We start from the raw sequence: 27,346 nt of genomic DNA, 5'->3' as shown, positions 1-27,346 counted from the left end.
CCTTACTAAAAACTGGCTCTAAATAACAAAATTATGCTGGGATAGGGTAAAAACTGGCCTAACAAAACTAATGACGACCAGAAAAGCACACACACAAAGCAAACTATCTAAACCAACACTGCTAATGGAACTAACTACATAAAGTTCAACAGCACAAACAGCTAAATATAATAAAGATAATAATAAGAAAACTCCAACTTAGCCAGAGCCAAAATGGAAGCACCTGATCTGTTTAGAGGCAAATGAGATCTGGGGAGCTTTTCTAGAGCATGATGGGATAGGGATACAGCCACAAGCTAGTGGAGGACCTTGAGCTTTAGAATGCGGCCACATCGGAACTGAGGATCGGTTCCGAACCCAACCAGTAAGAATGAAGGCAAGATAGGACAACTTCACGTCAGTACATTCAGAATAATACTTAGGAGAAGGAATGGGGTTTAAGGGAAAGAAGGACATGACCAGTTTATGAAATGTCAAAGTGAATGCTTATTGTGAAAATGGAAACGTGCATACTGCATAAAAAACGTTATTTTTATATTAATGTATGTGATCCTGTTTCCATTTTACTTGTAATTTAACTTTCCCTTAATATGCCATGCCAATACTAAGGAGAACAGGCTCCATTTCTGTCATTCTCTCCAACAGACTGCTAAAATCTGAGATCCTGATTTACTTTCCTTCACAACTCTTTCTTATTACAGAGGGCCCACAGTTCTTGTTTAGCTTAAATGTGCAATTCCTGATAACCTTAGTCCTAATGTTAAAGTATATGTAAATAACTTGGCACTCTTGCATCTTAAATAACTTTATATCTAGACTAGTAACTGACTGCTAACTTACTAAAGGATAAAAATCAACTTTATAAAAACTGAAAAAACTCAGACATCTAGAGCTCTGGCTGAACTCTATTCTCTTTCTCAACATTTAGATGTCTTTATATGAAGATCCCTGCCTGTTTGTAATCAACCTACAACACAGCTAACAAAAATCACTCCATCATGCTTGGGTGGGCTCCCACTTTTCAGATCAGTACGCCTTTCATATCGTAGCCTGCTCACCCATCACTTTAATCAGTAGCATCTTACTACTTATAAATGTGTAGTTTTTCATGCATTTATTTCCTTTCCAAGAATATCGACGATTATAGTTTTCTAAAACTAGTAGAAAGGAGCCATTACATTTTACAAAGGTTAAACTCAGAGAAGCTTAAAAACTATGATGACAGAAAAATAGAGTCCAAAACAGCAGTAATGAGACTGATTAGAAGGAAGTGCACCACACTGGCAAACAGATTAACATATTTTTTAAATTCCTGTTTATGTAACAGTCATTCAGTATCATGTGCACTGTTTTTATTTTGACGAAACCGTCCATTTACGTAAAGGAATTCACCTTTACTTAGGGCAGTGCAGTGAACAGCATTGCCTCCTCACAGCAAGAGGTCCTCCTGTTCAAATCTCAGCAGTGATGCCATCACTGCAGAGTTTGTATACCCTCCTTTTCTCCACATGGGGTTACGCTGTATGCCCCCTCCCATACCCCAAAAACATGCAAAATGTAAAATGGCAATTTCCTAAACAGCATGCAGCATGTGAGTTAAGTGTATGCATTCTGCGGCAGACCACTGCCCTGTACAGAATGGGTTTCAATGCCTTGCCCCCAATGGCTGTTAGTACAAGCTCCAATGTCCCCACAATTACTCTATTTTAGATACTACCAGGTTAAGTAGGTTCATCTTATGATCTTTTTCAACTACGACTCAGGTCTGAGGCAATACAAACAGAAGAGGGAAAGTATAAGAAAAAAAATAAATTGCAGCATTTTAACATTAACATCACAAGTACAATACATAAATGCTGACATTAAAAGTTAAAGAAGCAAGTCATCTTAACATCCTTTATGTCCAGAAATTACTGTATGAAAAGTTATTGTAGCTTTTCATTAACTCTAACACGTGCAGATATATTATTATTTAAAGCATATTACCATGAAGAAGATAAAGTTTAAAAGTAACACTTAAATCGGATAGCTCATAATTCCCACAGTCATGAAAACAGTCGTTGAAATGGAGGGAAAGTTTTGTAGCCAATACGTAAGTGACAGAAATACCCACCATTAAAGAACAATACCAAACAAAAATCAGAAGACAACATATATGGAATGGGTAAGGTGTGCTAAAAACTTTCATATCAGAATGCAAAATGTCATCCTGTCACCCTAGCTTTGTTACAGAAATACCAACCATTCGTAATCCATAAAGTCACTAATGCGATGAAATACATATTCTTCCTAGTCACTCTGACAAAGCTCTGTGTGCTACTGTACACATTTTATACCTCCATGTAATGAAAGAAAATAATCTCAAATTTGACCAGATTACCGTCAGGAAGTCAGACAATTCTAACCTTCTAACGTAAAAGATATGTTTTTGGTCTCACAATATAAAATCCTCCAAAAAGAATGCACCGCTATTTCATACAGAATCCCAAGGGATGAGTTGTAAACTATTAAATGTTTTCAGGCTACATCTAATAGAAACAAGCCATTATTTAAACGACATGGGTTCCTATAATATCACTTTTCCAGTGCGTCAAAGGACATTGGAAAGCAGCAGAATAGCTTTATAAAAACTGCCTCCTCAAAGGATTTAGTGATAAACTCTTCCTTACCTTTCAATACAAAGTAACTGGCTAGGCAATGGCAATTTTTTCTAGTGTGTGTCTGTTGACTATATCAGGCACTGAACTTGGATGTGTGTTTTAGTTAAGTCATCTGCTTGGTTCAACAGCTAAAGGTCAAAGAATTCAAACTGAACTTCCAAAATATAACATTTTCGTATCTCATCTTACACAGTAAACTACACTGCCAGTTCCACATGTTGCAATGATCAACAAGCAGACAATCTTTTAGTTATGTACTCACCATAACTTCAGATGTTTGGGATCCATCTCGCCTACATTCTGACTGATGGGTTCGGAGCCGATCCCTCGGCTCCGACTGCAACGCTTATGCCAAAGAGCGAAGTCTCTTATTGGCTGAGCTTACTATATCCCAGGATGCACCACTACCAGTCCCCCAGATCTAGTTTGTCCGCATACATGCACACATGCAAGCACTGCTTATATAACATCGTCAGAAGAAACAAGATAAAACAGTAGAACTCAAAACCGTTCAATCTCTTCTGATCTCCAAGGCCGGGGAAGGAGGGTGGGTATTAGTGAGATGGATCCCAAACATCTGAAGTTATGGTGAGTACATAACTAAAAGATGTTATGTGATCTATCTAGCCTACATTCTGACTGATGGGACAGCGTCCCTAGCACCTGAATCCTGGGTGGCTCAGTGGAAAACACTCCTGAGTACCGTGGAACCAAATGATGTTTAGATGCCACATCCAATTTATAGTGGGAAATGAAAGTGTGCGGATTGGACCAAGTAGCCATAGAACAAATCTCAGAAATAGCGAGCTTGGAATGAAAAGCTACAGAAGTAGCCATAGCTCTGGTAGAGTGAGCTTTGATAGATGTTGTAAGTTGCTTATGAAGAGGAATAAGCCTGAGTTATACAATCTCTAATCCATTTGGAGATAGTAGCTTTTGTGATGGTTTTACCCAATTTATTGTCTGAGAAGGACACAAACAACTGGTCTGATTGAATTTGCTGAGTCCTGTCTAGATAGAAGCGCAATTGCCTGTGAACATCCAATTTATGGAGAGTGTATTCTGCTTCATTGGAGAATTTTGGAAAGAAAACTGGTAGCTCTAGAGATTGTTGGAGACAGAGATTAGAGCAGACCTTTGGGACAAAAGATGGATTAGGCCTAAGTGATACTCTATCCTTGTGAAAAATCACGGTGGTTTGATAGATAGGGCTTGAAGCTCTGAAACTCTTCTTGCAGAGGTAATTGCAACTAAGAAGGCAGTTTTCCAAGACAGATATTTTAACTCACATGTAGCGGTTCGAAAGGGGAAGATGTTAATGCACGAAGCACCAAATCAAGATCAGGATGAAAAACTGGGGTCTTAACAGCCCCGCACCTTTAATGAAAGTTTTGCATAATCTGCTGCTCATCAACGGAGGATCCATGGATTCGTGAAATTTAGAGATAGCTGCTAGTTGGACTTTAATAGTAGAGACAGAAGATCCTTGATTAAACAAGGATGTTAAAACTTCAAAACCTCTGGGATCGGGGCAGTGATAGGGTCTAAGCCCTGAGTTGAGCCCAGATAGCAAACCTCTTCCACTTACTGAGGTACAATTTCTTAGTGGTGGGTTTGTGGGCGAAGATAAAATATGAATAACTTCCGGGTCTAAGGTGTGATTTCTGACTAAAGTCGGAAGTGGAGGAGCCAAGCTGTCAACTTCAAAGTGTGAAGGGACTGGTGTTGTCGTCCCGACTGATGAATCAGCAGATCCGGGGTTAGATCTAAAACCAAGGATCGTCCACGCATGTTTCTTCAGGTAGGGAAACCATACCTGGAGGCCAGTCAATTAGTATCATTGTGGACCCCAATTGAGAAGCTTTCTGAATGACTTTGGGAGAAGTGGAATCGGAGGAAAGGCATAAAGTAGCCCTGTTGGCCAAGGTTGTGCTAGAGCATCCATAGCTGCTTCCCCCTGATGTGGAGTCAAGGAGAAGAACCTTTTGCACTTTGTGTTTTGTGGTGTTGCAATCCCCATCTTCTGAAAACCTGAGCTGCTACTGTTTCATTCAGGGACCACTCGTGAGGAGAATTGTCCTGCTTAATCTGTCTGCCAATATAGTGGATTTCCCCGGAATGTGGGTCGCTACCAAGAAACCGTTGGTAGCTACAGCCCATTCCCACACCCTCATGGCCTCTCTGCAAAGGGGGTAAGATCTGGTCCCTCCTTGTTTGTTTAGATACCAGACCACCGACATGTTGTCTGTGTGGATAGCGATAATGCCCTGAGGGAGAAACTTGTGTAAGGCCTGTAGGGACAGAAGTACAGCCCTCATCTCCAATACATTGATGTGGAGAAAGGTTTCGTCTGGAAGCCAGGAACCCTGAACTAACCTGCCCAGACAATGCCCCCCCCCACCCTGTCTGGGAGGCATCCGTAGTCAGGGTGACCACTGGAGGGGGAATAACAAAAAGACTTCCCTGATTCAGACTGGATGGCTGAAGCCACCAGCGAAGGTCCCGTTTGCACGTTTCTGTAATCATAATGGGGTGATTGAGGGGAAGATCCTGAAAGGACCATTGAGTCGATAATAGCCACTGAAGAATCCTCATGTGCAATCTTGCCAGAGGAACTAGAAGAACCGTGGCAGACATCGAACCTAAAAGTTGCAGGACCATCCTGGCTGGGGCTTTGGATCTTGAAAGCAGGGCTTGAACTTGGCCTTGTAAAGTTTGGATCCTTTCGTAGGAAGAAAAACGCATCAATTTTGAGTCTATCTCTGCTCCTATGAACCTTATGCTGAGAGGGCAGCAAGACAGACTTTGACCAATTGAATGTAATCCCAAGGTAGCACCCCAGGGAAAGGTTGCCTTGAGGTTGTCCATTAGTAGATGACTGGTGGTGGCAGTCAGGAGCCAGTCGTCCAGATAGGGAAACACTTGGAATCCAAGACTCCTCAGGTGAGCAGTTACTACTGCCAAACACTTAGTGAACACCCTGGGGCTGTGGTGAGACCAAAGGGCAGAGCACAAAATTGGAAATGACTGTCTCCCAGGCTGAAGCGCAGATACTTCCTGGGCCGATGTATCGGTATGTGATAATAGGCGTCCTTGAGATCTATGGAGCACATCCAAACATCCTTCTCCAATAATGGGAGAATGGATTGTAACGTGACCATTCGAATTTGGATTTCATGACGGATTGGTTTAGTCTGCTGAGATCCAATATTGGTCTCAGGTCCCCTGTCTTTTGGCACTAAAAGAACCTTGAGTAATTTCGGATCCGATCTGGTCTGTGGGGACCGGCTGGATGACTCCTTTTTCTAGCAGCTTGGCTGCAATTTCCCTTTGACTGGGTGGTGGGTCCGGGATTTTTCGGTGGGGGTGAGTGTGTGAAGGGAATGGTGTAACCTCCGGCAATAATCCGAAGCACCCATCTGTCCTGAGTGATTGACTCCCAGGCTTTTAGGTGCTTGAAAACGGCACCCGACTGGCTCGAGCAGCACAGCGGGCAATCCCTCATGAAGTGTGGGAGGCTGAAGAGCCACGAAAGGACGGTCTCCAGAATTGCGGGGCCCTCTGCCGCCTCTGGGGGCGTCTCCCAGAAAAATTTCCCGTCCTCTGCCTCTGGAAGGGAATCTTCCTGCTGTTGATGGAAAAACTTACGTGATTTGGAACCACATCTTCCCTCCTCCTTTAGCCTTGGGATAAGGCCTAAAGGGAGTGGAATAACGTGCACCTCGGCAGATAAAGTTTTTCCTTCTTGCTCACAGCGGGTAAGAGTGTCTTTAACCTTAGGTCCAAACAAAGAGGACCCATCAAAGGGAGCAGCGAAGGAAGACTTGAAGGCCTCCAAAATGACACAAGGAGCCAGGCTTGTCTCCGTGAGCCACGCCTGTGCCTGCCGCTCTACCGCCATATGAAATGAGCCTCATGGACGAGTTAGAAATTGAAGCAAGGATAGCCAACTGAGAGCTAACCGACTGGGCTAGCTGCTCAGGTAGGTTACCCGAGAGGGAATCTGACAGCTCCTTGACCAGATCCCTCTGAAGCCTGGTAAAATGTGCCAAATAATTCAGGGACCTTAAAGTAAAGGCCGCTGAAGTCAGGCGCTTCCCATACCGGTCCATGCTCCTAGACTCCTTATTAGGAGGATGGGCCTCTACCACGTCCTGTTGTGTAGCAGATGCCACCACCATGGCATCTACAGCCACGCCTTTAGTCAGGAACTCCTTCTCGGGTGGGGCAGACAAAAATTTGTTAGGGCGAGAAGGGACTGGTTCCACGGTATCTGGATGTTCCCACGCCCTCCGACAAACTAAATCCAGAAGCTCGTCGGGCGGAGACACCCAGGAGGCGGAGGGCTGAGCCCCAAAGGCCTTGAAGTACTGACTCATCAGCAGAGGGTTTGGATATCCAGCCGCCTCGTTGTTTGAGGATCTCTAAAATGTCTGCAAATGAGACATCATCCGAGGGCGAGTGGGACCCCTCCGCATCATCAAGATCAGTGTCCGATGTAATAGACTCGGGGAGTCCACGTGCTTCCTCTTGCGATCTCTTCCTTGGGGGCTCTTCTGAAGACAACTCCGAAGAACCCTCAGGAGGAGGAACCCCAGTGGGGTAACCTCAGGCCCAGGGCTCCGCTGCCTAGGACAGGGGAACTGCCAAAGACCCAGTCTCCACGCCCAGGGAAGGTGCCGGTAAAGCCGGAGAGATGGCCAAGAAGACTTGGCCAAGGCACTCCTCATAGCTCTGAAAGCCGGACCCCAAAATCCTGGGAGTGTCCGGTCCCCGGAGCCATGATAGCAGGCGGAAGTCCGCAGCCAGCTTACCGAGAGGAGGCTCGGAACCGACAGCATAGGTCCCAAAACATCACCCCGGGTCCAGCCGAAGAAGTCCGTGTACCAAACTCGGACCCGAAGGCCGGGTTGGGAGCCGACCCTAAGACCTCCACCGGCTCCAACAGCACCTGCTCGGTCGGAGGAGGAATGGCAATGACATGGGCATGGGCGTCGCTCCGAAGCCAACTGGGTTGGAGCGAAACAAATTTTGAAAGACTGGGGACTGGAACAGTCTTTGGAGCACCCTGTCTATGTCCGAATCTGACATCCTCGATGACCTAGAGGATACTGAGCGGGTTCGAGATGGCCTCTCCAACGGCCCCAAGGGGCTAGGGGACTTCGATGACTATCGGCGCCGAAGGAATAGTTTCCATCGGTGCGAGGAGGACTTGGCGCCGAGGAGTCTGAGCAGACAACCTTCATCGGCTCCGAGACCAGTGGAGCGCCTCGATGCCCCAGCCATCGGCTCCGAAGCCAGAGGAGTCGAGACTGGTGGCAAAGTCCTGGAGAAACCTGCCTATGTCTTTTGGCGGTCGGATCCGGACTGGTGGGCGGCTTTTTCTTTTTAGCAGGAGAAGGAGAGGATGCTAAAGCTTCTTCAAAGGAGGGTTTTATCAGGCCTTTTAATATGAGCTTATTTTTCCTCTCTTGGAGGACCCTCGAGGAAAAAGCGTGACACACGCTGCAGGACTCCTGCAAATGTTTTGCACCCAAACAATAAACACAGAGAGAGTGGCCATCTGTGATAGACATTTTAAAGTTGCACTTGGTGCACTTTTTAAAGCCTGAAGGCCTAGGAACCTGAGACATTCCGGTGAATTATAGCCAAAACACAGTACAAACACTGTAATTAGAAAGAAACTTTCTCTGCTTTGTCCTTCTTTTAAAAGGAAGAGAAACTATCAGCAGTATGAAGGATCCGAAATCCCTAAACAGAACAGAAGTCACCTAACAACCAAAAAGACCGGGAAAGGCCTTTCCACACAAGAGGTACTCCTAGTCAACACTCACAACACAAGAATTTACCAAGTAAATTTTTCCAAACACACTCTAAACACAAGAATAGCTGTTAAAACAGCTTTTTGTTGAAGAATAAAGAGATTCCTGACAGAAAGTTAGTGAAAATAATCACTACTTAGCTCAGCCAGCTCGAGACCACGTCTTCACTTGTTAGCGGCAAACGAGATCTGGGGGACTGGTAGTGGTGCATCCTGGGATATAGTAAGCTCAGCCAATAAGAGACTTCGCTCTTTGGCATAAGCGTGCAGAGTCGGAGCCGAGGGATCGGCTCCGAACCCATCAGTCAGAATGTAGGCGAGATAGGATCACATAACATCTTATATTCAGGAAAAGTAAAAATGACCAAGATAAAGGAAAACGGGTGATTAATAAATAAATAGCAAAACATATATAAAGTAAGAGTCAGACCCGGATACAATAACTTGGACTACTCTACGGAGCAGGCAAAGGACTGGAATCAAGAGAGGGGATGTGAGGGCTATCGAAAAAGTCCGAGTTTGGCTAACAATAATGGGAGAAGACTACGGGTACTTAGTAAGGAAGATTTCGGGAAGAGGAAATTACTATTTAACCTTATTATTGTAGGTAGGGGAATAGCCCGCCTTCATGGTGCTGATAATCAAGGAGGGTAGAGATACAATGGAAATTAAGTTTTATAGGCCAAGATCTATTTTAAATAACAGCTACAATGTGTTTATGACCATTTCATCCAAGAAGTTACCTAAGATTCTGCCAAGGCTGGTAGGTCTAGATTCTAGACGAGAGAGGAGAGATCATGCCTTCCCAACATTACTGCAGTACCTAATAGGTGCTAAATAAACTACTCCATATAGACATAAACTTATGAGCAGAGCATATAAAATAAGATTAGAAATAAAAGGCATGTTCAACTGAAAAATTAAGGCATGACAGCGGTAACAGGATGCAAAGACAGCTTTTGTTAAAGGATTGGAAGGAGATTTGTATAAACCCAAGAGATGGTACCAAATCCACGAAATTTAGAATTTTTGTTTGGAAGGTGTCCACCAATATTTTTATATACTGGACTGGATAGGCTGAACCATATGATTCTGTAAATGTAGATACATGTTGGGGCTATGAGGTGAGATTAAGAGAAACCTGGGAGCACATTCTTTAGGGTTGTGAAGGGCTGTCAAAATGTATGCAAGATCTTCAAAATCTGACAGATGGAATAGTGTGTGTGTGGGGGTGGGGGGGGGGCACTTCACTCTAACAAATGAGATGATATTATACTGTACAAACAAAAAATGCCCCACATCAGGCACTATTAGTCTTGCTGATGACAGCAGCAAAAAGGGGAATCATTAGAAAGTGGAAAACCAAGGACAGACCAAGTAAGCGGAAGTAAGGAAATTCATGGATGAAGTTAAAGACTTACAACTGAACAGGGCAAAAAGAAAACAGAAGTAGATTTTTTGACTTTTAAATGGGAAAGTAGGGATCAAGCAATCAGAACAGTAGATACAGGCAAATTCTAACTTCCACCTGTCTTTAGCATTGCAAGAAGGAATATAAAAAATGGCCTGTAATATAATACTAGATCTGCTTGCAGATGTATAGCATATGCTGTTTAGTTAAGAAGATCAGAAAGGGTTCCTTTGTATAGGGAAAACTTTGAGTTCCTAGTTTTGGGTCAGGCCCAGATGTTGGAATAAAACTGAACACTGTAGATAAAAACACATAACTGGATGGCTGCCAGGAAATAGAAGTGTGAACCATGACTGAATGTCTTCATAAATAAATTACATACATCTTCCTGCGAAGGCACTCTAATCCAACATGCAGATGACTCCACTATCATGTGCGTTATCAGACACTAACTCAACTACAACGCAAACCACAACAAGCTTTCTCTTCATTAGAAACATGGCTCTCCAATGCTGATCTCCTACTGAACCCCCCAAAAAAACAAAGCTCCTTCACTTCAACCACAAACCCCATAGCTCCAACAAAACAAACTTGATATTTTCAGCCAACAATACTGAAACTGAACTGGTTCAGCATGCCAAACTACTAAGTGTCACAACTGACAATCTCAAGTTTGACCTACAGATAAAAAAAAAAAAAAAACAGCGAAAACTAGGCATGCTATACAGGAAAAAAAAAACACCTCACTGCAGCTACCAAAATTACCCTGGCCAAAACCTACCTCTTGCACTGTTACATTGAGCCCTAATTCCTAACTTACAGACCTCCCTAAGAAAAAAACTAGAAAGCTGCTATAACAAAATTGCCAAATTTGCCATAAATGCAACCCCTCTAACTCATCACTGTAAAACACTACATTCCCTAAGATGGCTTGAACTCCCCCTCCGCCTCCAATATGTACACCTTACTACAGTCTACAAAATGATCCACAACCCACTAGCTTGTCCTGCTCTTAGCTTATTAATCAACTTTTAAATCCCAAATAAACATCTCAGATCTGCAGACACACATCTCCTCACAACTTGTGTATATGCAGGGAAGGAACGAGGTTGAAGGGGCAGAATTTGAATGAGCCATATAATGCTTAACTGACAATGACTGGATAGATTATAAGTAATGCATAATGTTTGCAACTACAGTTGTTTCAATGGTGTCTGTAATGTATAATGTTTGCAACTAAAGTGGTGCCATTTTATTTGTTTTTCATTTATATAAATGTAAGACTGCCTATGTCATATGTGATAATTTAATAAATATGTATGCTGGGGAAAAAAAAACAAACATCTCCTCACAACTTATAAACCTAACAAAATCCCAAGCCCAAACCTTTCCTCCTGCTCTGTGGCAAAACTATGAAACTCCCTTCCTTTGACTATCAAAACTGCTACTAACGTACACTCCTTCAAAACCTCTACAAAAGAACACTTCAACAAAGATTGGATTTGCCCTGTATGAGCCCAGGCTGAGGTACTCTTATACCTTTTTCTACCTTTACTCTCTCTATCCCCACTACCAACTTACCCTACCCTCCCTTCCTCTACACATACTCCCTGAGGTTACACTCGTACCTTTTCCACATCTATTGCTACTATCCCCTCTGTCACACCCTTCCCTTCTCTACTCATACTATCCTATACCTTCACCAATATAATCTGTTACCATATTTCATGACCTCTAGAATATTAATAACCGCTATGATAATAATCTATTATATAAATAATGCTACATCTCCCTAATATCAGGCTTTCCATATAATTTATGCTTGAACACTATGACTTTATTATTTCTGTTGAGTTTTTTTTTGACAAACTAATGTGCAGCTTTCATATTTGTGCCTGAATGTTATGACTATTATGTCTATCAAGTTTTTCATTCTGTTAACCATATGTATCTGGAGCTTTCCTACCTGGGCCTCTGCTGAAAATGGGTACCCCATGACCCAGTCAGAATTTCTTGGTAAACAAATGTCAAATAAATAAATAATGCAGGAGGATTTAAGTTGTGTTGTAATGTTACAGACGTGGCTGTTTCAATAAAGTTTTGTCAACACTTTAAAAAGCACAAACATGTGTGCTCGCGAGCATGCGCACATACACACACACACACACACACACACACACACACACACACACACACACACACACACACACACACACACACACCCTAAGCAGTATAGAAAGTGTTTGGAAAATGCTCTCTCCAGTTTTACGTCAACAGCAGGACAAATGAATAACCTGGGCATGTCTGAAGCACTTTAGAATTTACCTTAAAAATAAGAAAATCGACCTTCTGTAATCCACACCATCCACATTTTCATAGTGATTCAAGTATGGCTTTACAATCTCGAGCAGCCCAGGGGGCAACTTCTCTGCTTCATCAAAAATAAAGAGCGACTGATGGCAACTGAGCACCACGTCTCTGATGTCCTCCTTCAACTTAACCTAGGAAGCAAAGGAAAAGCAAGTTATTCTGATTTGGCAGCCAGTATTTCCAGCGGGTCTGAGAATGGTCTATTTTCACAAACGGTCACATGAAAAAAAAAAAAAAGCACATAAGCTATAAAGAAAAATCCACAAAATATTACACAGATTACAAATAAAAGTTGGAGCACAGAAAAATCAATATCATCCCAGCAAACAATGGCACAGCCCAACTTAAACCTAGCAAGAAAGTCACTGCAGACTATGGAAATAACCCCACTCATTCCTTTTCACTGTAAACAAATTAAATACATAAATTACAAATGTAACAATTTCTACTGAAACATAAAATGAAAATGAAAGGAGAAACAAACATATTCTACCACTTGTGGCACATCCTGGGACAGAGTTAGAAAACACACAGAATTGCAAGTACGTCAGTACAAACCACATTAACTTAGGATGAGATGGTCAGAACTGGACTAAAGGCCATGCCACTAGTTCAGACCAAGAGGATCTTTAATGGGTTAAGGACCACGTCACTGCCCACACTAGTTTAGGCCGACAGGATCAGTACTGGGTAATAAGACATGTTACTGGCCACACTATTTTGGTGAGAAGGTCAATACATAATTAAGGACCATGATACTGATAACATTTGCTTAGGCTGAGATGACAAGTAAGTTAATGGTCAGACAGGCAGACTACTGTATTATGTCAAGTGCAGTGGTACTGACAACAGTGGCTTAGACAGATGGTCATTATTCGATCAAAGGCCACAGTACTGACTGTATTAATTTACGCTCAGGGAGTTATGCTTAGAATTAAGGGCCCTGGTAGGATTGGAGGGACACGACCCTCTTTATAAATGGAATTATTAACCTATCCATCTATGTAAACAAAAATAAAACAGAGTGTATTTAAACGGAAAATAAAAATACAAGTGGTTATCATCAAACAGGTGACTCTGCCTGCTCAAGTAACCACATCACAATAACTTTGGGCTGGGTAGGTACAATGTCCTCCATAGCTACCAGTCATTCTGGCAATTTCATTTAAATATTTATTCAAAGAAGGCAAGCTTTAATATGCTGTTTTCATGGAGGTAGGCAGACTTATTACTTGTTTTACAACATTAGTTCACATTTGCTGGATTGTGAACGTAATCCATAAGTGATTTCTTAGTCCTACTTTGCAAAATAAGATTAGACTATTATTTTAATTAAAGCAAATTAAATTATTTTAAGCACTGAAATAGCTCGGCTGCATTGTTTACCATCCCAATCATGAATTTGTTTGTCTAGAACACAAGACAGGGGAGAAACAGGCCTTTAAAGTGAGACTTGCACATTGACTACAGAATGGAAATGAAGTTTGTGTGTCAGCGCTGTTCAGGGAAGCAATGCCTTACTAAATGTGCCACCCTTTATTTACACTGTGTTTCACAGATTACATCTGTAGAGTTGTTACTAGGACTGGGTTGTGTTTTGAGCTCTGAGGCTGCACCTACACTCTGGGCTTGTCTCTGATTAACAGATTCATACACTCACAAAATGTATCAGATTGCTACAAGGAAGTCAAGAAATGACCACTAGTTAGAACTGCAGACTTAATTAACACTACAGTTTAGCTCCTAATTGCTAACAAATGACACTGTCCAGAAAAAAAACAAGAGAGACCATAAAGGTGTGCTCTGGAATTTGTTTCACTGTTGCTTTCAAACAAGTCGGGGACATTCACATGACCAGACCACCACATCAAGGAAGCAGATGATGACCAAAAAAGGAAAGGTCAGGGTTAAATTTCAGCAATACAGACTAGAAATAATGAATTTATATCAAACAAACTTCACTACAGTTAAGCCGAATACAAATGCAGAGAAACCCCATTTTGACTACTAAGGTAAGGTGTCTGAAACTTCATTTTTTTACTCTTGGTCTCCAAATCTTATTAACAAAAAGCTGAAATAATGCACTCAGGTGACTTATTTATTTATTTTTGCCTGCATGGTTTGTTCTCTGTACCTGCTGACCATAGAGTAGCTATCCTTTCTGCCCATTCACTTCCTACTGGGGTGGCAGTTCCAGTGCCCATTTGCTCAGGCAAAATCTAGCCAGAGCATGGCCGTCACATAGGCAACCATGATGGGAGTTTGTACTGCAAGCCCCCAAACCCTCCAATTCTGGTAATGTGCACACCTGCATCATGGCGGAAATGATCTATGTCCCTCTCTCCAACTCATGTATGCTTTTTTGCTTGCAATGGCAAGGGCTATTATCACTGGCTTTGGTAACCATAGCATACACCCTTCTCGGAACTGGCATCTGGCTTTCCATGTTACAGGCCTACAGCCTTAACACTGAAATACTACAGAGCTGTCCAGGAAATACCATATCTGCCCTCTGGGAAAGATGAGATGTAGCCACTAACTTCTTGTTCTCCCCTGCCAGGTCTTAGCTCTTGAGCTGTTATTTGAACTTAGGTCATCTGAGGCACAGTCGGGGCCTTTATCCCCTTGTGTTACAGAGCAGGATAAGTCACTTCAAAGGTTAAAATACTGAAAAGTAAAACAGGTTTAAAACAAACTAAAAAAAAAATGTAATGAATAACACGATGAATATAAATCAGTCATTAAATCAGCAAACCCTACTAATACAAAGGATTGGACAATCACCTAGTCCTATAAACCCCCCAAAAATCTGAATTTCAAACCAATGTTAAGTTAAAAAAAATCTAAAATGGCATCTACCAAGTATGTAATATGCAGCTGAATCAACATTTCAAGTAATAGCTCTAAAAGAATATGCCCTGAAACATACTTTCAAATTTAATACTCTAACAAAGTTAATAATTAAATTTATAAATTTTACACAACTAAATTACTTTTGTATTAACCAGTCTGCAAGACACAAAAATATTAATTTTAGACTTTATAAGCAGCGAAAACAATAAATATAAAATGTAAACCAAGTTATTAAAAATAATGAATTCAAACACAAATGGAGCTTATTAACAAAAATTCAACTAATCTCAATTGTAGTAAAGGCCAGAGTTGAAGTTCTAGAACAACACAGTGCACAGCTTCTTTGCTTTCAAGCCTCTCCCTCTTTCAAAACCAAGGCAGACTCAAAACTTCACAGAAATGTACAGCAGTCTTATATCCTTTTAGGATGTACTCACTATTCAAAACAACTAGAAATATTTTCATTAACAATATGCAGAAGAGCAGGAAAACATAAAAAACAAATCCAATAAAGTATGCCTCCCTTGAAGGCCCCACTGTTATAGTGAAAACTTCACACAACTGTATTATATTTACTGCAGAGAATTAGACTCTTGTAGCAGGAAACGAGTGAGCTGACTCTCATAATTCCTAAAATTGATCAAGCGTCACAGCCAGACGCTCTCCCTACTGTACTGTCCTATCAAAGCCTACCTTCAATCTAGATGAACACAAAAAGAGAAATTGGCTAGGCTTAAAATGAGACACATAGCTTATGAACAGATGATCAGGTTGCAGGCTCACATACATCCAAGGCCGAGACACTGCTCAAAGCAGCATTAGATACGGTAGGCAACTCCTACAAAAAGTACCTACATGGTGGTGGTGTCTATCAAAGTTCTGCTGTACAAGCCACACCAAAGGGCAATACAATGGACTAACCACTTTGAAAAGGTCTGCCTGGTCACACACAGACCTTGTATGTTGTTTACGGAAACAATTAGTTAGCCAGACTTTCTAATATTGCATGTGAGTGCCACATAACACAGAACCCAGATGTGCTTAATAATATGGGTAACAGATGTTCACTTTTGCTTTCCTCTTTTGGAAAGAGGACTAGAACTATATTCTCCAGAGAAAGAGACACAGCTGAAATCACTTCTGACTAGAAATAATGGTTGTGTTTACTGCCATAAATTATTTCATGCCATTTAAGGCTTAGAATTCAGAAATTCTATTTGCCAAAGTTATGGTCATTTATTCCAAGAAATAACATTTACATCCACAAATATAAAGGGTATAAAGAGTGATAATGTATTTTTCCCTGACATGGTGGTTAAGACCCAATAGGGAAAATAAACTCAAGATTTCTTTTCAGGAAAGCTTTAACCTTGGGGCATGGATTAATGCAGACAAACTGTAGGTTATATTTTCACAGAATAACTGAACAAATTAGACGGATATCTAGACAGACAGGTTAGATAGTGAGGCTAAATAGATTAGATAGATAAAGATACATAGACAGATAGATAGAGAGATAGACATATATAAAAGACCAGTCTTCTAAAGGTGAGCTACCGTTTTTGGAATTTGGTAGGATTATGGGTCAGATGTGCAAAAGAAGTTTTCCATTATGCCAGATTTGCTAGATTTTCTAGTTGTAGTTCTGATGGCTTCCTTGAGGATGGGAAACAATGTTTCTGGAGATGATAATTAACTGACTGGGATTAAAAACAAATCTCACCCAAAAGAAAATCGAGAACTTGAGTTCTGGATGTAGTTCTGACCCTTACTGTTGTGATGTTTCCAATACACCGAGTGGTATAACATGTTAGCTATGGCAGAAGTGTACACCATGGCTGCCCTGGCCAGTTGAGTGCGAAGAGATTATTTTCATTTAAAAATCTGGTTTGTGGACTGCCCACTTGTGGACTTTCCTCAGTCACACCTTAGGGAATGTAAATTTTTGAGAAGCAACAACACAGTAAAAATAAATACTGCAATGCAACAAATATTACTAATAAAATACATTTAGCAGCAAATAAAAAGCAACAAATATCAATACAGCAACATACAATTTACAAACATAATGGCTTTGGGTACCGACTGATCTGATGAGAGTGGAAAATCAAAGTCATAAATCCAGAAGAAGAACATGTCCATTGTCTAAGATGAAAGCTGACAGTATAGACGGCAAAATGCTGAGGTCTGCATACTGATGCCTGATGCAAAAAGAAACACTACAGGGATTTTCTGCTGCTGTTTTTTTTTTTTTTACATGTAGAAAGCTTGACCTGGGCAGCTGTCATTCCTGAGTTACAGAAAAAGAGACACACTTGGGGAGTCTGCTGGAGTTTTGTGCTTGTCTAGTGTACCCTGTCTACTGTGTACTTATGAGGACTACTGTCCACACCCAAATGCTCACAGACTTCCTTCATAAAGGGTAGGCATATAATCAACCCCCCCCCAACCCGTTTTTTTGAGACAGCGTATTTTCAACTACAGAACTCCTGGGTAAAGATTTTGCTGCACTGCCTTTAGAATTAGTATTTTTTTCTCAAAATTATTTCTTCATATTTATGCATGGAGAGAATTCCCCTGAAGACCACATTTCTTGAATCTCAATAACCATGAGGTAAGTTCCCTAAACAGAGCATCAAACACCGGATGCCAATGTCTATGATGAGAAAGAAGGTGAGAAAAGCATTTTCAAACACATTGTGAGGCTGTTGCACCAACCACCAAGGTAATGAAATCAGCTGTGTAGAGACTTGGGCAACTCAATTACGTACGTTTTTTTTAAGTCACCGGGCCTTCCTTGTATGAGGATACACATGGGCACCACAGGTAAACAGGAAGATACAAAGCCCACAGCAATGACTAATGTCCTGCTGATACTAATGGGCAGACTGCCATATAGTCTAAAAACTCTCAGACCTCCCTCATTTTATCCAAGGTAAGAAACATGGTTACAGAAATGGAGCTAACGGTTTCCAAAACAGGATTGTTTATGATGCGATAATGTGCTTTTGCAGGTTTACTATCACTGAATGCAGATATAGACATGAAGAGATGAGTTAATAAACTTAAGGAACTCTACAAAGATGTCTTATATCAACTAACTACTTCCAGAAGTTACTTAACCTACCTATACTACAGGCTCTGAAATCGACTATCCTCCACATTTGGGCAGCTTTTCTTCTACTCCCTAACCTTTCTCATCACTCAAGAATTGTGGACAACTACTCCTTCATATCTTCTCGGCTACTTTGACAGTTCCCTACTTTTTAGGATAAAGTATAGAAACACGCATATCTCTGCATGGGAACACCTCATTCTATCGGCTCGTCAGTTTGTCACTACTCTGTAGTGCTTTGAAACTTCTTGTACGCATTCTTGTTTGCTGCAGTTGTGGAAAGAAGGGATACTGAGTTTGTGTCAGTAAATTAAGTGTGGGTTTGGGATTTTTAATGCGGAAACTTTTGGATATATTAAAAGTGTTGGTATTAGGGGTGGAAGTGAGTTTGCAGGTTAGGGTTAAATAATAGCTAGGGAAGATGATTGCTTTTATGTTGCTGCACTTGATGTGTGTACAGCTGTATTATGCAGTGAGCAGTGTTATGTACAGGTGTAGGGTTGAGGTTTGGGGATAGACGCAGGCTCAGGGTTATGGTCAGCATGGATAAGTAAGGTGGTATAGGAAAGACGAAGCCCCCTTGCCTATCCTTAGTGATGCATGCTAATCCTAAGCTTGTCCCTACTCCGATCATACACCTTATTTTAATAAAAGTCTTTCCATAACACTACCACAATTCAGATTTTGTGCATCTGAATTTAGTTTTAGGTTTTGGTAAGCTAACTGCAAACGGATACCATTTGTTTTCATTTTGTGATCGGGTGCACACTTTACATTTTGAATTTTTGGTAAGAACATTTTTGCAATGCTGGCACTAATCACCTATGTTTCAATGCAAGTACATTTCAATGCAAAGTCATACACTCCTCTGTACATACCTACTCTGAACCATTTAAAAGCTGTTTGATTACAAAGCTTTTAAACCAGTCATGTAGAAGTGTGCTTAATGTTCTGGATGAATATAAACCACTGTTAGTACAAACATACAGTGAACGTCTAGTCTCACATGAAGATGTGTCACAGTGTTTTACACACTTCTCTCAAGTTCTCATCCCTGGTCACAGTACAGTAAACTCTCAGTTAACCATCACCCATGGGGATTGGTAGATGCCAGATAACTAGTTTCTGGTTGCTTGAGAATTACTATTAAAAATAGACCTGACTAATACTGTACCCTGTAGGCCTGTACTATTTGTTTGGTTTGACTTGTTCTTAGGTTGAGGAGAGAGGGAATTTATTCCAATCTTCCTTTTTAAAATTCTAAAACTCTAAAAATATAAGGTATGTTTCTGCGGGGGGAAAACAGAAAGTACAACACCTGAAAATTGTAGTGTATTTCTTTGATTTTGTTTGACGGTTGCTTGAGTTCTGGTTAACTGAGAGTTTACTGTACTGTGCCCTTGGAGTTGCCCATGTCACTGAGGTGCTGCACCTACATTACCACTCCCATTTTGTCCAAGGTCATACCAGTTTCACAGCTGTCCTTGCATGGTGACAGTCATGCCCAGACAGGTCATTTGTCCCTAGGGATGCAGCGACATGTCCTGCTGGGGAGCTACTCTCAGCATTTTATGCATTCCTTTCTTATCATTCCAGTTTTTCTCACAGCGATAACTTGCCTTGCTTTTCCTCCTTTCCCCAGATCACATCCTTCAGTACTCCTCCCAAAGACAGTATATTCACAACCACTGTACAAGTAGTGCAATGTATGAATAAAGAACTGGAAACAGAAATTATAATGACACAGAATATGCTAAAACGCTGCATTCAGCTTTCATCCACATTAAGTTAGAACAGGGGCGTCTAGCAGGTAATGACACAGAATATGCTAAAACGCTGCATTCAGCTTTCATCCACATTAAATTAGAACAGGGGCGTCTAGCAGGTAATGACACAGAATATGCTAAAATTAGAAGTTATGTACCTACCATAACGTTCCATGTTAGTTGTCTTCTTCTCGCCTTCTTTCTTGCTGGATGGGTTGGCCACTCTAAAAGCTCGAGAGCTAGTTCCACCGGCTCAAGGCTCCCCTATATACCACAATGCTAGGCGGTAACTCCTCAGATCTCGTTTGAAGCTAAGGCCAGCAAGAAAATTCCATAAGGAACAAGGAAAAGAAACTCCTCTAGGTCTGTCCTGGCTAGAAGACAACTAACATGGAACGTTATGGTAGGTACATAACTTCTAAATGTTAAGTTGTCAATCTCGCCTTCATTCTTGCTGGATGGGACCGCGGGTGGCCTATCGGAACAAACTCTTGAGTACAGTGGAACCAAAGTTGGCTCAGTCTCTAGAGGCCAAGTCCAACTTATAGTGAGAAATGAAGGTATGGGGAGAAGCCCAAGTAGCTGCAGAACAAATCGAATCAATAGGCAGCCTATCTTGGAAAGCTATAGAAGTGGCTAAAGCTCTAGTTGAATGAGCCCTGGTTTTGGATGGCAACCGTTGATGTCTTATCTCATACACTAGGGTAAGTAAGCCATCTAGAGAGAGACACTTTAGAAACTGGAAGGACCATTCTACCTTCTGCATAAGAAACAAACAGCTGGTCAGATTTCCTGAATTGTTTGGTCCTGTCTAAATAGTACCTAAGTTGGCGATGAACATCTAAACAGTGTAACTTTTGTTCTGACCTATTAGAATAATTTGGGAAGAAAACAGGAAGCTCAATGGTTTGATTCAAATTTGCCAGTGAAGCTACCTACACCCTATCCTTATGAAAAACAAGATAAGGGACAACACAGAGCATGGAGTTCAGAGACTCTTCGTGATAGCTACTAAGAAGAGTGTTTAGGTTCAAAGGGGGAAAGAATTAAGGACGTCAGAACCAAGTTGAGATCCCATTGGGGAGGAGGGTCTCTGATGGGTGGTTTTAGGAGAAAAACTCCCTTTAAAAAGGCTTTGCAGAGTTTGTGAGACATAACGGAGGACTCTGAAACTCCAACATGAAAGTTCGAAATTGCTGCCAACTGAACTCTAATGGTAGATGGAGACGAACCTGAATGGAAAAGTTCAGCTAGAAAGTCTAGAAATGACTGAATGGAAGCAGTGAAAGGATCTATATTCTTTGATATGATAAATCTTCCGAGTGGAAGATTCTATCAAGATATCTCTAACTGAGTGAGATATCAGAGACTGATGGGTCAAGAGGTCTGGAACTGGGTCCAGATGCCAAGGTTGCTCCAGCAGATAACGGTGGAAAATGGGAACCAAACCTGTCGAGGCCAGTAAGGGCAATGAGGATCATGGAAGCTTCCTGAGCGATGGCTTTCTGTAGCAGCTGAGATATCAGTGGGAAGGGAGGAAAAGCATACAGAAGTCCCCGTCTCTGCTGGGGTGGCCTGGTTGGGGAAAGAGGGTGAAAAAACTTGCTGTTTTGGGAGCAAGGCCGGCCCCACTTCAAAAACTTTCTCCAACAATTAATTCTTCAGAGACCACTCGTGAGGCATGAGAATAGCTCTGCTCAATTTGTCTGCAATCACATTGGACTTCTTGATAACAGAAATCGCTGAGAAGAAATCGCCCATTGCCACAGTCTGAGAGCCTCTCGACATAGGGTAAGATCTGGTTCTTGTTTGTTGATGTACCACACTACAGACATGTTGTCTGTCTGAATTGCTATAGTTCCCTTGGGAAGAGAGTCTTGTAAAGCTTGCAATGCTAGAAGCACTGCTCTCATCTCTAGGCGCTGTGCAAGTGCTTTCGAATGGTTGCCACATGCCCTGGACGGACTGTCCTGCTAATGCCCCCACCCGATCAGGAGGCGTCCGTTGTCACTGTAGCAACCGGAGGGGAGGGACGAAAGGTCTCCCTAGGAGGAGCTGGGGAGATGTGATCCACCAAGAGGTGATTCTTGCGACTGAGTTATCCGAATAGGATGGGACATTGGAAGTCTTTGGTAAGACCATTGTGTGAAAAGCATCCATTGTAAAATTCGCATATGGAAGCGAGCTAATGGTAGAAGGGGGATGGCAGCCGCCATAATTCCTAAGACTTTCAGGATCAGTCTGGTTTTGACTTTGTTGCTCTGCAAGACAAGAGAGACCTGCCTGTGTATGTCTGCTATTCTCTGCTCTGTGAGTCTGGCTGACATATTGACTGTGTCTAGATTTGCGCCTATGAAGGTAATAACACGACAAGGCGACAAGACAGACTTTTCGTAGTTTATTGAAATGCCTAGTGCCTGACATGTGTGAAAGTTGTAGTCTCTGGCGAGAAGTAAAAGATGCTTGGTGGGGGCTGTAAGGAGCCAGTCATCTAAATAAGGAAACACCTGTAATCCTTGTCGTCTCAGATGAGAGGCTACCACTGCCATGCATTTGGTAAACACTCGGGGGGCTGTAGTGAGACCAAAGGGCAGGGCTCTGAATTGAAAATGACTGGTTCCCAGCCTGAAGCGGAGAAACCTCCTGGAGCATCGACTCATTCTGATGTGATAGTACGCGTCCTGGAGATCTATCGAGCACATCCAGTTGTCCCGCCCCAAAAGGGGTAGAATGGAGTGCAGCGTGACCATCCGGAACTTTGTTTTCTTGACAAAGTTGTTCAAGTTGCTGAGATCCAGAATGGGTCTCCAGTCCCCTGTTTTCTTTGGAACCAAAATTTGGAGTAGATTCCGGATCCTGTTTGGTCTGCTGGAACTGGTTGAATGAGCAGCTTTGAAATTTCTAAAGCTGCTTGTTCCCTTTGACTGGGTGGAACGTCTGGAAGGGATTTTTTGGATTGCTTTGGAATGAAAAGGAAAGGGATTCTGTAGCCAATAATAGACTGTACCCACTTGTCTTGAGTTAGGGATAGCCAGGCTTCTGGGTACAGTGACAACCTTCCCGACTGCCTCTGGACAGTCGGGCAACACCTCAGGGATGCTGAAAGGGCTTGTCGGAAAAGGATTCTCGACTGCCCTGATTCTGCAGGCCCCTCTGCCTCTAGACCATTATTGTTCCCCCTCTGCCTCTCCAGGCAAATCTCCTTGAGATTGTTTGGAACCACATCTTTCCCTTCTGGCCTTTGGGGTAAGGCCTAGAAGGAGTAGAAACGGACTGACGGCAGAGAGAGTTTTGCCATCAGTCTCGCACCTAGTCAGGGTTTCCTTCACTTGAGGACCAAAGAGGGATGATCCATCAAAGGAATTAGTGAAGGGTTACATAGCCGCATCCAGGCGCACGCAAGGCTACACCTGTACCTGCCGCTCTACTTGCTCCATCCGCCGCATATGAAAGGAGGCGCATGGAGGAGTTAGTTATAGAATTAAGGGTTGCCAGCTGAGAGTTCATCCTATCCTGAAAACCCGCAGCTGTTGGGTCCTTCAACATTTCACTCGCTTCCTTGAGCAAATCCCTCTGAAGACGAGTGAAATGACACAGGTAATTCAGCGATCTCATAGTAAAGGTCGCTGACGAGAACATCCGTACCTGTCCATCGACCTAGACTCTTTGTTAGGAGGATGAACAGGCACGAAGGATCAGCTAACTCCTTCTTGGTGGCGCAGCCACCACCATAGCATCAACAGACGCCTTTGGTAAAAATTCTTTGTCCTTGGGGCGTAATGAATTTTGATGGTCTCCTGGGGTGGGTTCCACTGAGTCAGGAGCCCAAGCCTTCTTTGCCACCACTTGCATAAGGGGTCAAGGGAGGGACACCCAGGAGGTGGAAGGGCGAGAGCCAAATGCCTCAAGATACACTGATTCATCCTCTGAAGGGTTGAGGGCTGGCCAATTCCCCTCTGTTTTAAGATTTCAAGGATGTCTACAAAGGAGACATCTTCAGAGGGGGAATGAGGGGAACCTTCAGAATTCTCTAAATCAGTGTCAGAGGTGACAGACTCAGGGGAGTCAATGTGCTTCCTCTTGCACTGCCTCTTCCTAGGGGGGCTCTCCTACAGGATCAGGAGAGGCCTCGGAAGAGGAGGAGATCCCCACTGGGGAAACTTGAGGAGCTGGCTCTCTATGGTCGGGGATGAGAGAGTGAGTAGAAATCACCGGAGGCACCATGGGGGGAAGGGCAGAAGGAGCCGACTGTGGAGTTGAACCTGGTTCTAACACGCTCCTCATGACCTCGAAGGCACCCCTGTCAGGCAGAGCCGGAGGTCTCCATTCAAAAACTGAAAACCTCCCCGGCACCGACAGTGATGGCTCTCGGACAAGGGTCCGATGCAGATTCTTCCAAGGAAGACATCGGAGCAGACGACGGAACTGAAGACAAAGGTATCGGTTCCACGCCACCACAGTCTCGGGTCCGAGGAACTCAAAGGAGTCAGAGGAGGAACATTTTGAGTGATGGGAATCGTTCTCAACTGTTGAGTCAGACTTTGAAGCATCTGGGCTAGTGCCTCGGACTTAAGAAGTCGACTCACTACTCTCTGAAGGTCATGGTCCGATAACCTGGAAGACCTAGAAGAGTGGGATCTATGGCTCCATTCAGACAGCAAAGGAGATGCTGGAGCCAAATGAATGGAGCCGATAGATGGAGATCGGGACCGTTTTCTAGATGTCGGTTCCGACAACTTGATCGGAGCCGACTCAGCTATGTTTTCCTAGGCTCCAGCCGGAGCCGAGGACACCGTAGGGGCTTTTATTCGAGATTCAACCTCCAGAAGACGGCTCAGAGGCTGGGGTCTGGAAGGTTTCCCGATGATTGAGTCGAGGGACCCTCAGGCTTCAATAAACCCCTTAAAATGAGTTTATTTTTTCGCTCCTGCAGGACTCTAGGGCTGAAGCCATGGCAAACAGCACATGAGTCCTGCAGGTGCAAAGGCCCCAGGCAGTACACACAAGAAGTGTGACCGTCTGTCAGAGACATCTTCTGACAGCACGAGTCACACTTCTTAAAGCCTGAGACCTTTGATTCCTTAGACATATCTAAGGGGAAAGTGTAACCACACAACACACACACACACACACACACTTTAATTAAACTAACTTAAATTAAGTTAAAGATAATTATTAATAAAATCCCTACAAAACACAGTCACTCACTACTAGGAAGGGAGGGACTGGGCCTAAAAATTTCTATAGTTTTTGTGGAAAAAGGGGGTGGAAATTAATAGGGAATGGTTAGACTACTTTACAATAACTCTGTATAAAAAACTAACTTAAAATAAGGGGAAAAAGGCTAAGAAAACTAGTTTCTATACCAAAACTAACCTGAGCCGGAAGCACCTCGATCGCTGTAGCGGCAAACGAGATCTGAGGAGTTACCGCCTAGCATTGTGGGATATAGGGGAGCCTCGAGCTGGTGGAACTAGCTCTCGAGCTTTTAGAGAACCCATCCAGCAAGAATGAAGGTGAGACTGACAACTTAACATTGCTGCATTCAGCTTTCATCCACATTAAGTTAGAACAAGGGCGTCTAGCAGGTGGCCCTAAGGCCACAACCTAGCCCACCAAAGCATTTTATCTGGCCCTCTGTATGTCCTGCAATAAACTTTTTTGAATGGACAGATGCATGTTGGACATTGTAATGTGGGCCCCCCCAAACCTTGCCAAGTATGTTAAATGGCCCCTGAACAGTATGGCAAGTGGTTCTTGAGCAAGAAAGGTTGGACAGCCCTGTCCACAAACTGTATTAATCCTGCAACATCAAAGACAATCAGTGTATGCAAAATTAATGAGGCATATGCATGGCAATTCATAGGGGATTGGATGGGGATAGAATACATTAGGATGCAAGTTTGCAAGGATCTGCAGCTTATCTATTAGGCAGAGCACTTTACTTAATTTTTCTGAAAGGGAAGACTCCATTGAAGACTAAGAAACTCTTTAATGGTAGACCAAAGGTCATATTTACAGTAACTTAATGACACACTGCGAAAATGGCTATAGTATGAGAGATGAAACAGTACTACCTTAAACAATGATTCCCTTGTACTAACAGCTTGACTGCACATCTCCCTGACCACTGTCCAACCCCCTCCCGTTCTTAACAGGTTGACTTCACAATGCTTGGCTAGTATAGTTCTGTGCACATTGCCCTGCCATTGGTTTACAAACCCTCATCACCTGATCAGTACAGTCCTGTCAACAGTGACCAGAATGTTTTATCTTTAAGAACTAGCCTTCAGCTTCACTGCATATTGCCTGGCCAGTACAATCCCATGGCTGAAGTCAGTGACCAAAATTAACATGTCTCAGCAGTACAGCAGCATACAATGAAACAATCCCGTGGTCACATGGACACGAAAGCTTGCCAGCGTATTACAGCAAAACTTTAAAGGCAAGTCTGTAGTAAAATGCATGTAGGGGAAGTTTATAACGAGGGGGCATGAACAACCAAACAGTAGCTATACTGTTACAGAGCAGCTGCCACATTATACAGCACCAGGAACACATGGCAGATGTACATGATATACACTAATGGAGAATACAAAATTGACTACTGACAGCTACAGTGTCAACATGACGGACAAAACAAACAGAAATACTGGTGTCATGTCCAGAAGTGCATGTTAGATTAAAAATGTTGGGCAATTACATTCACCATGGAGGACAGAAGAAACTAAATGGAAATCCAGCATGCCAATACTACATACTAGATATAATACAAGTGTGTATGAATAAATTTATCAACATGGTGAAGGAGACAGCTGTGATCGGAATAGATGCACTCTTTGTTCTGCACCAGAAGTACCTGGCCAGAGGTGCTACAAGTACCATGCAAACAAGTGTACGCAGCAAATCCTACCATGTTGTAGGCACAAGAATGTACCTGTGAAACGGCCATTGTTCTCATGTCCTGACAGCTGTCACACTGCAGGATATCACACTGAAGGCCGACACCTTAATTCTGTGGCACTTAACCAGGGGGACAATCCAACACGTTGCAACCTCTGAGGGGATTGGACAATCTGCATGACCTGGAGACCTCCATCTGCTGATTAAATGGTGAGATGCTTCCCAACATCTCAGCTTGGCAGCAGGTGTGCACCATCCATGGTCTACGAAGTGCCAAGGAGACCCCCCCCCATACAGTGTGCAATTTAATAACCCTCATATAGTGTGCAATTTAACAACATTAAAAAGTCAGGTTGCCTACAATGAACCCTCTACTGAATTGCAGAAGCTGAGTTAATAACAAGCTCAAATTCTTTCTCAAGTTCTTAATGAATGATGAGAAGGTAG

At 42.7% G+C, this 27,346-nt stretch overlaps 1 protein-coding gene across 2 annotated transcripts in view; it reads right to left on the bottom strand.

The window, feature by feature from the left end:
* Nucleotides 1–27,346, bottom strand: part of TOR3A (torsin family 3 member A) — a 267,583-nt gene that overhangs the window by 140,320 nt on the left and 99,917 nt on the right. For both annotated transcript variants that reach the window (XM_044085239.1, XM_044085240.1), the window contains exon 4: nucleotides 12,218–12,393. In XM_044085239.1, coding sequence (XP_043941174.1) covers nucleotides 12,218–12,393 — 176 coding nt within the window. The remainder of the gene's footprint in view (nucleotides 1–12,217; nucleotides 12,394–27,346) is intronic.

This window comes from Protopterus annectens, chromosome 10.part0, assembly GCF_019279795.1.
Source record: "Protopterus annectens isolate FY-2018-M chromosome 10.part0, PAN1.0, whole genome shotgun sequence".
NCBI classification, from domain to species: Eukaryota; Metazoa; Chordata; order Ceratodontiformes; family Protopteridae; genus Protopterus; species Protopterus annectens.
This window is presented reverse-complemented; position numbering and strand designations above follow the sequence as displayed.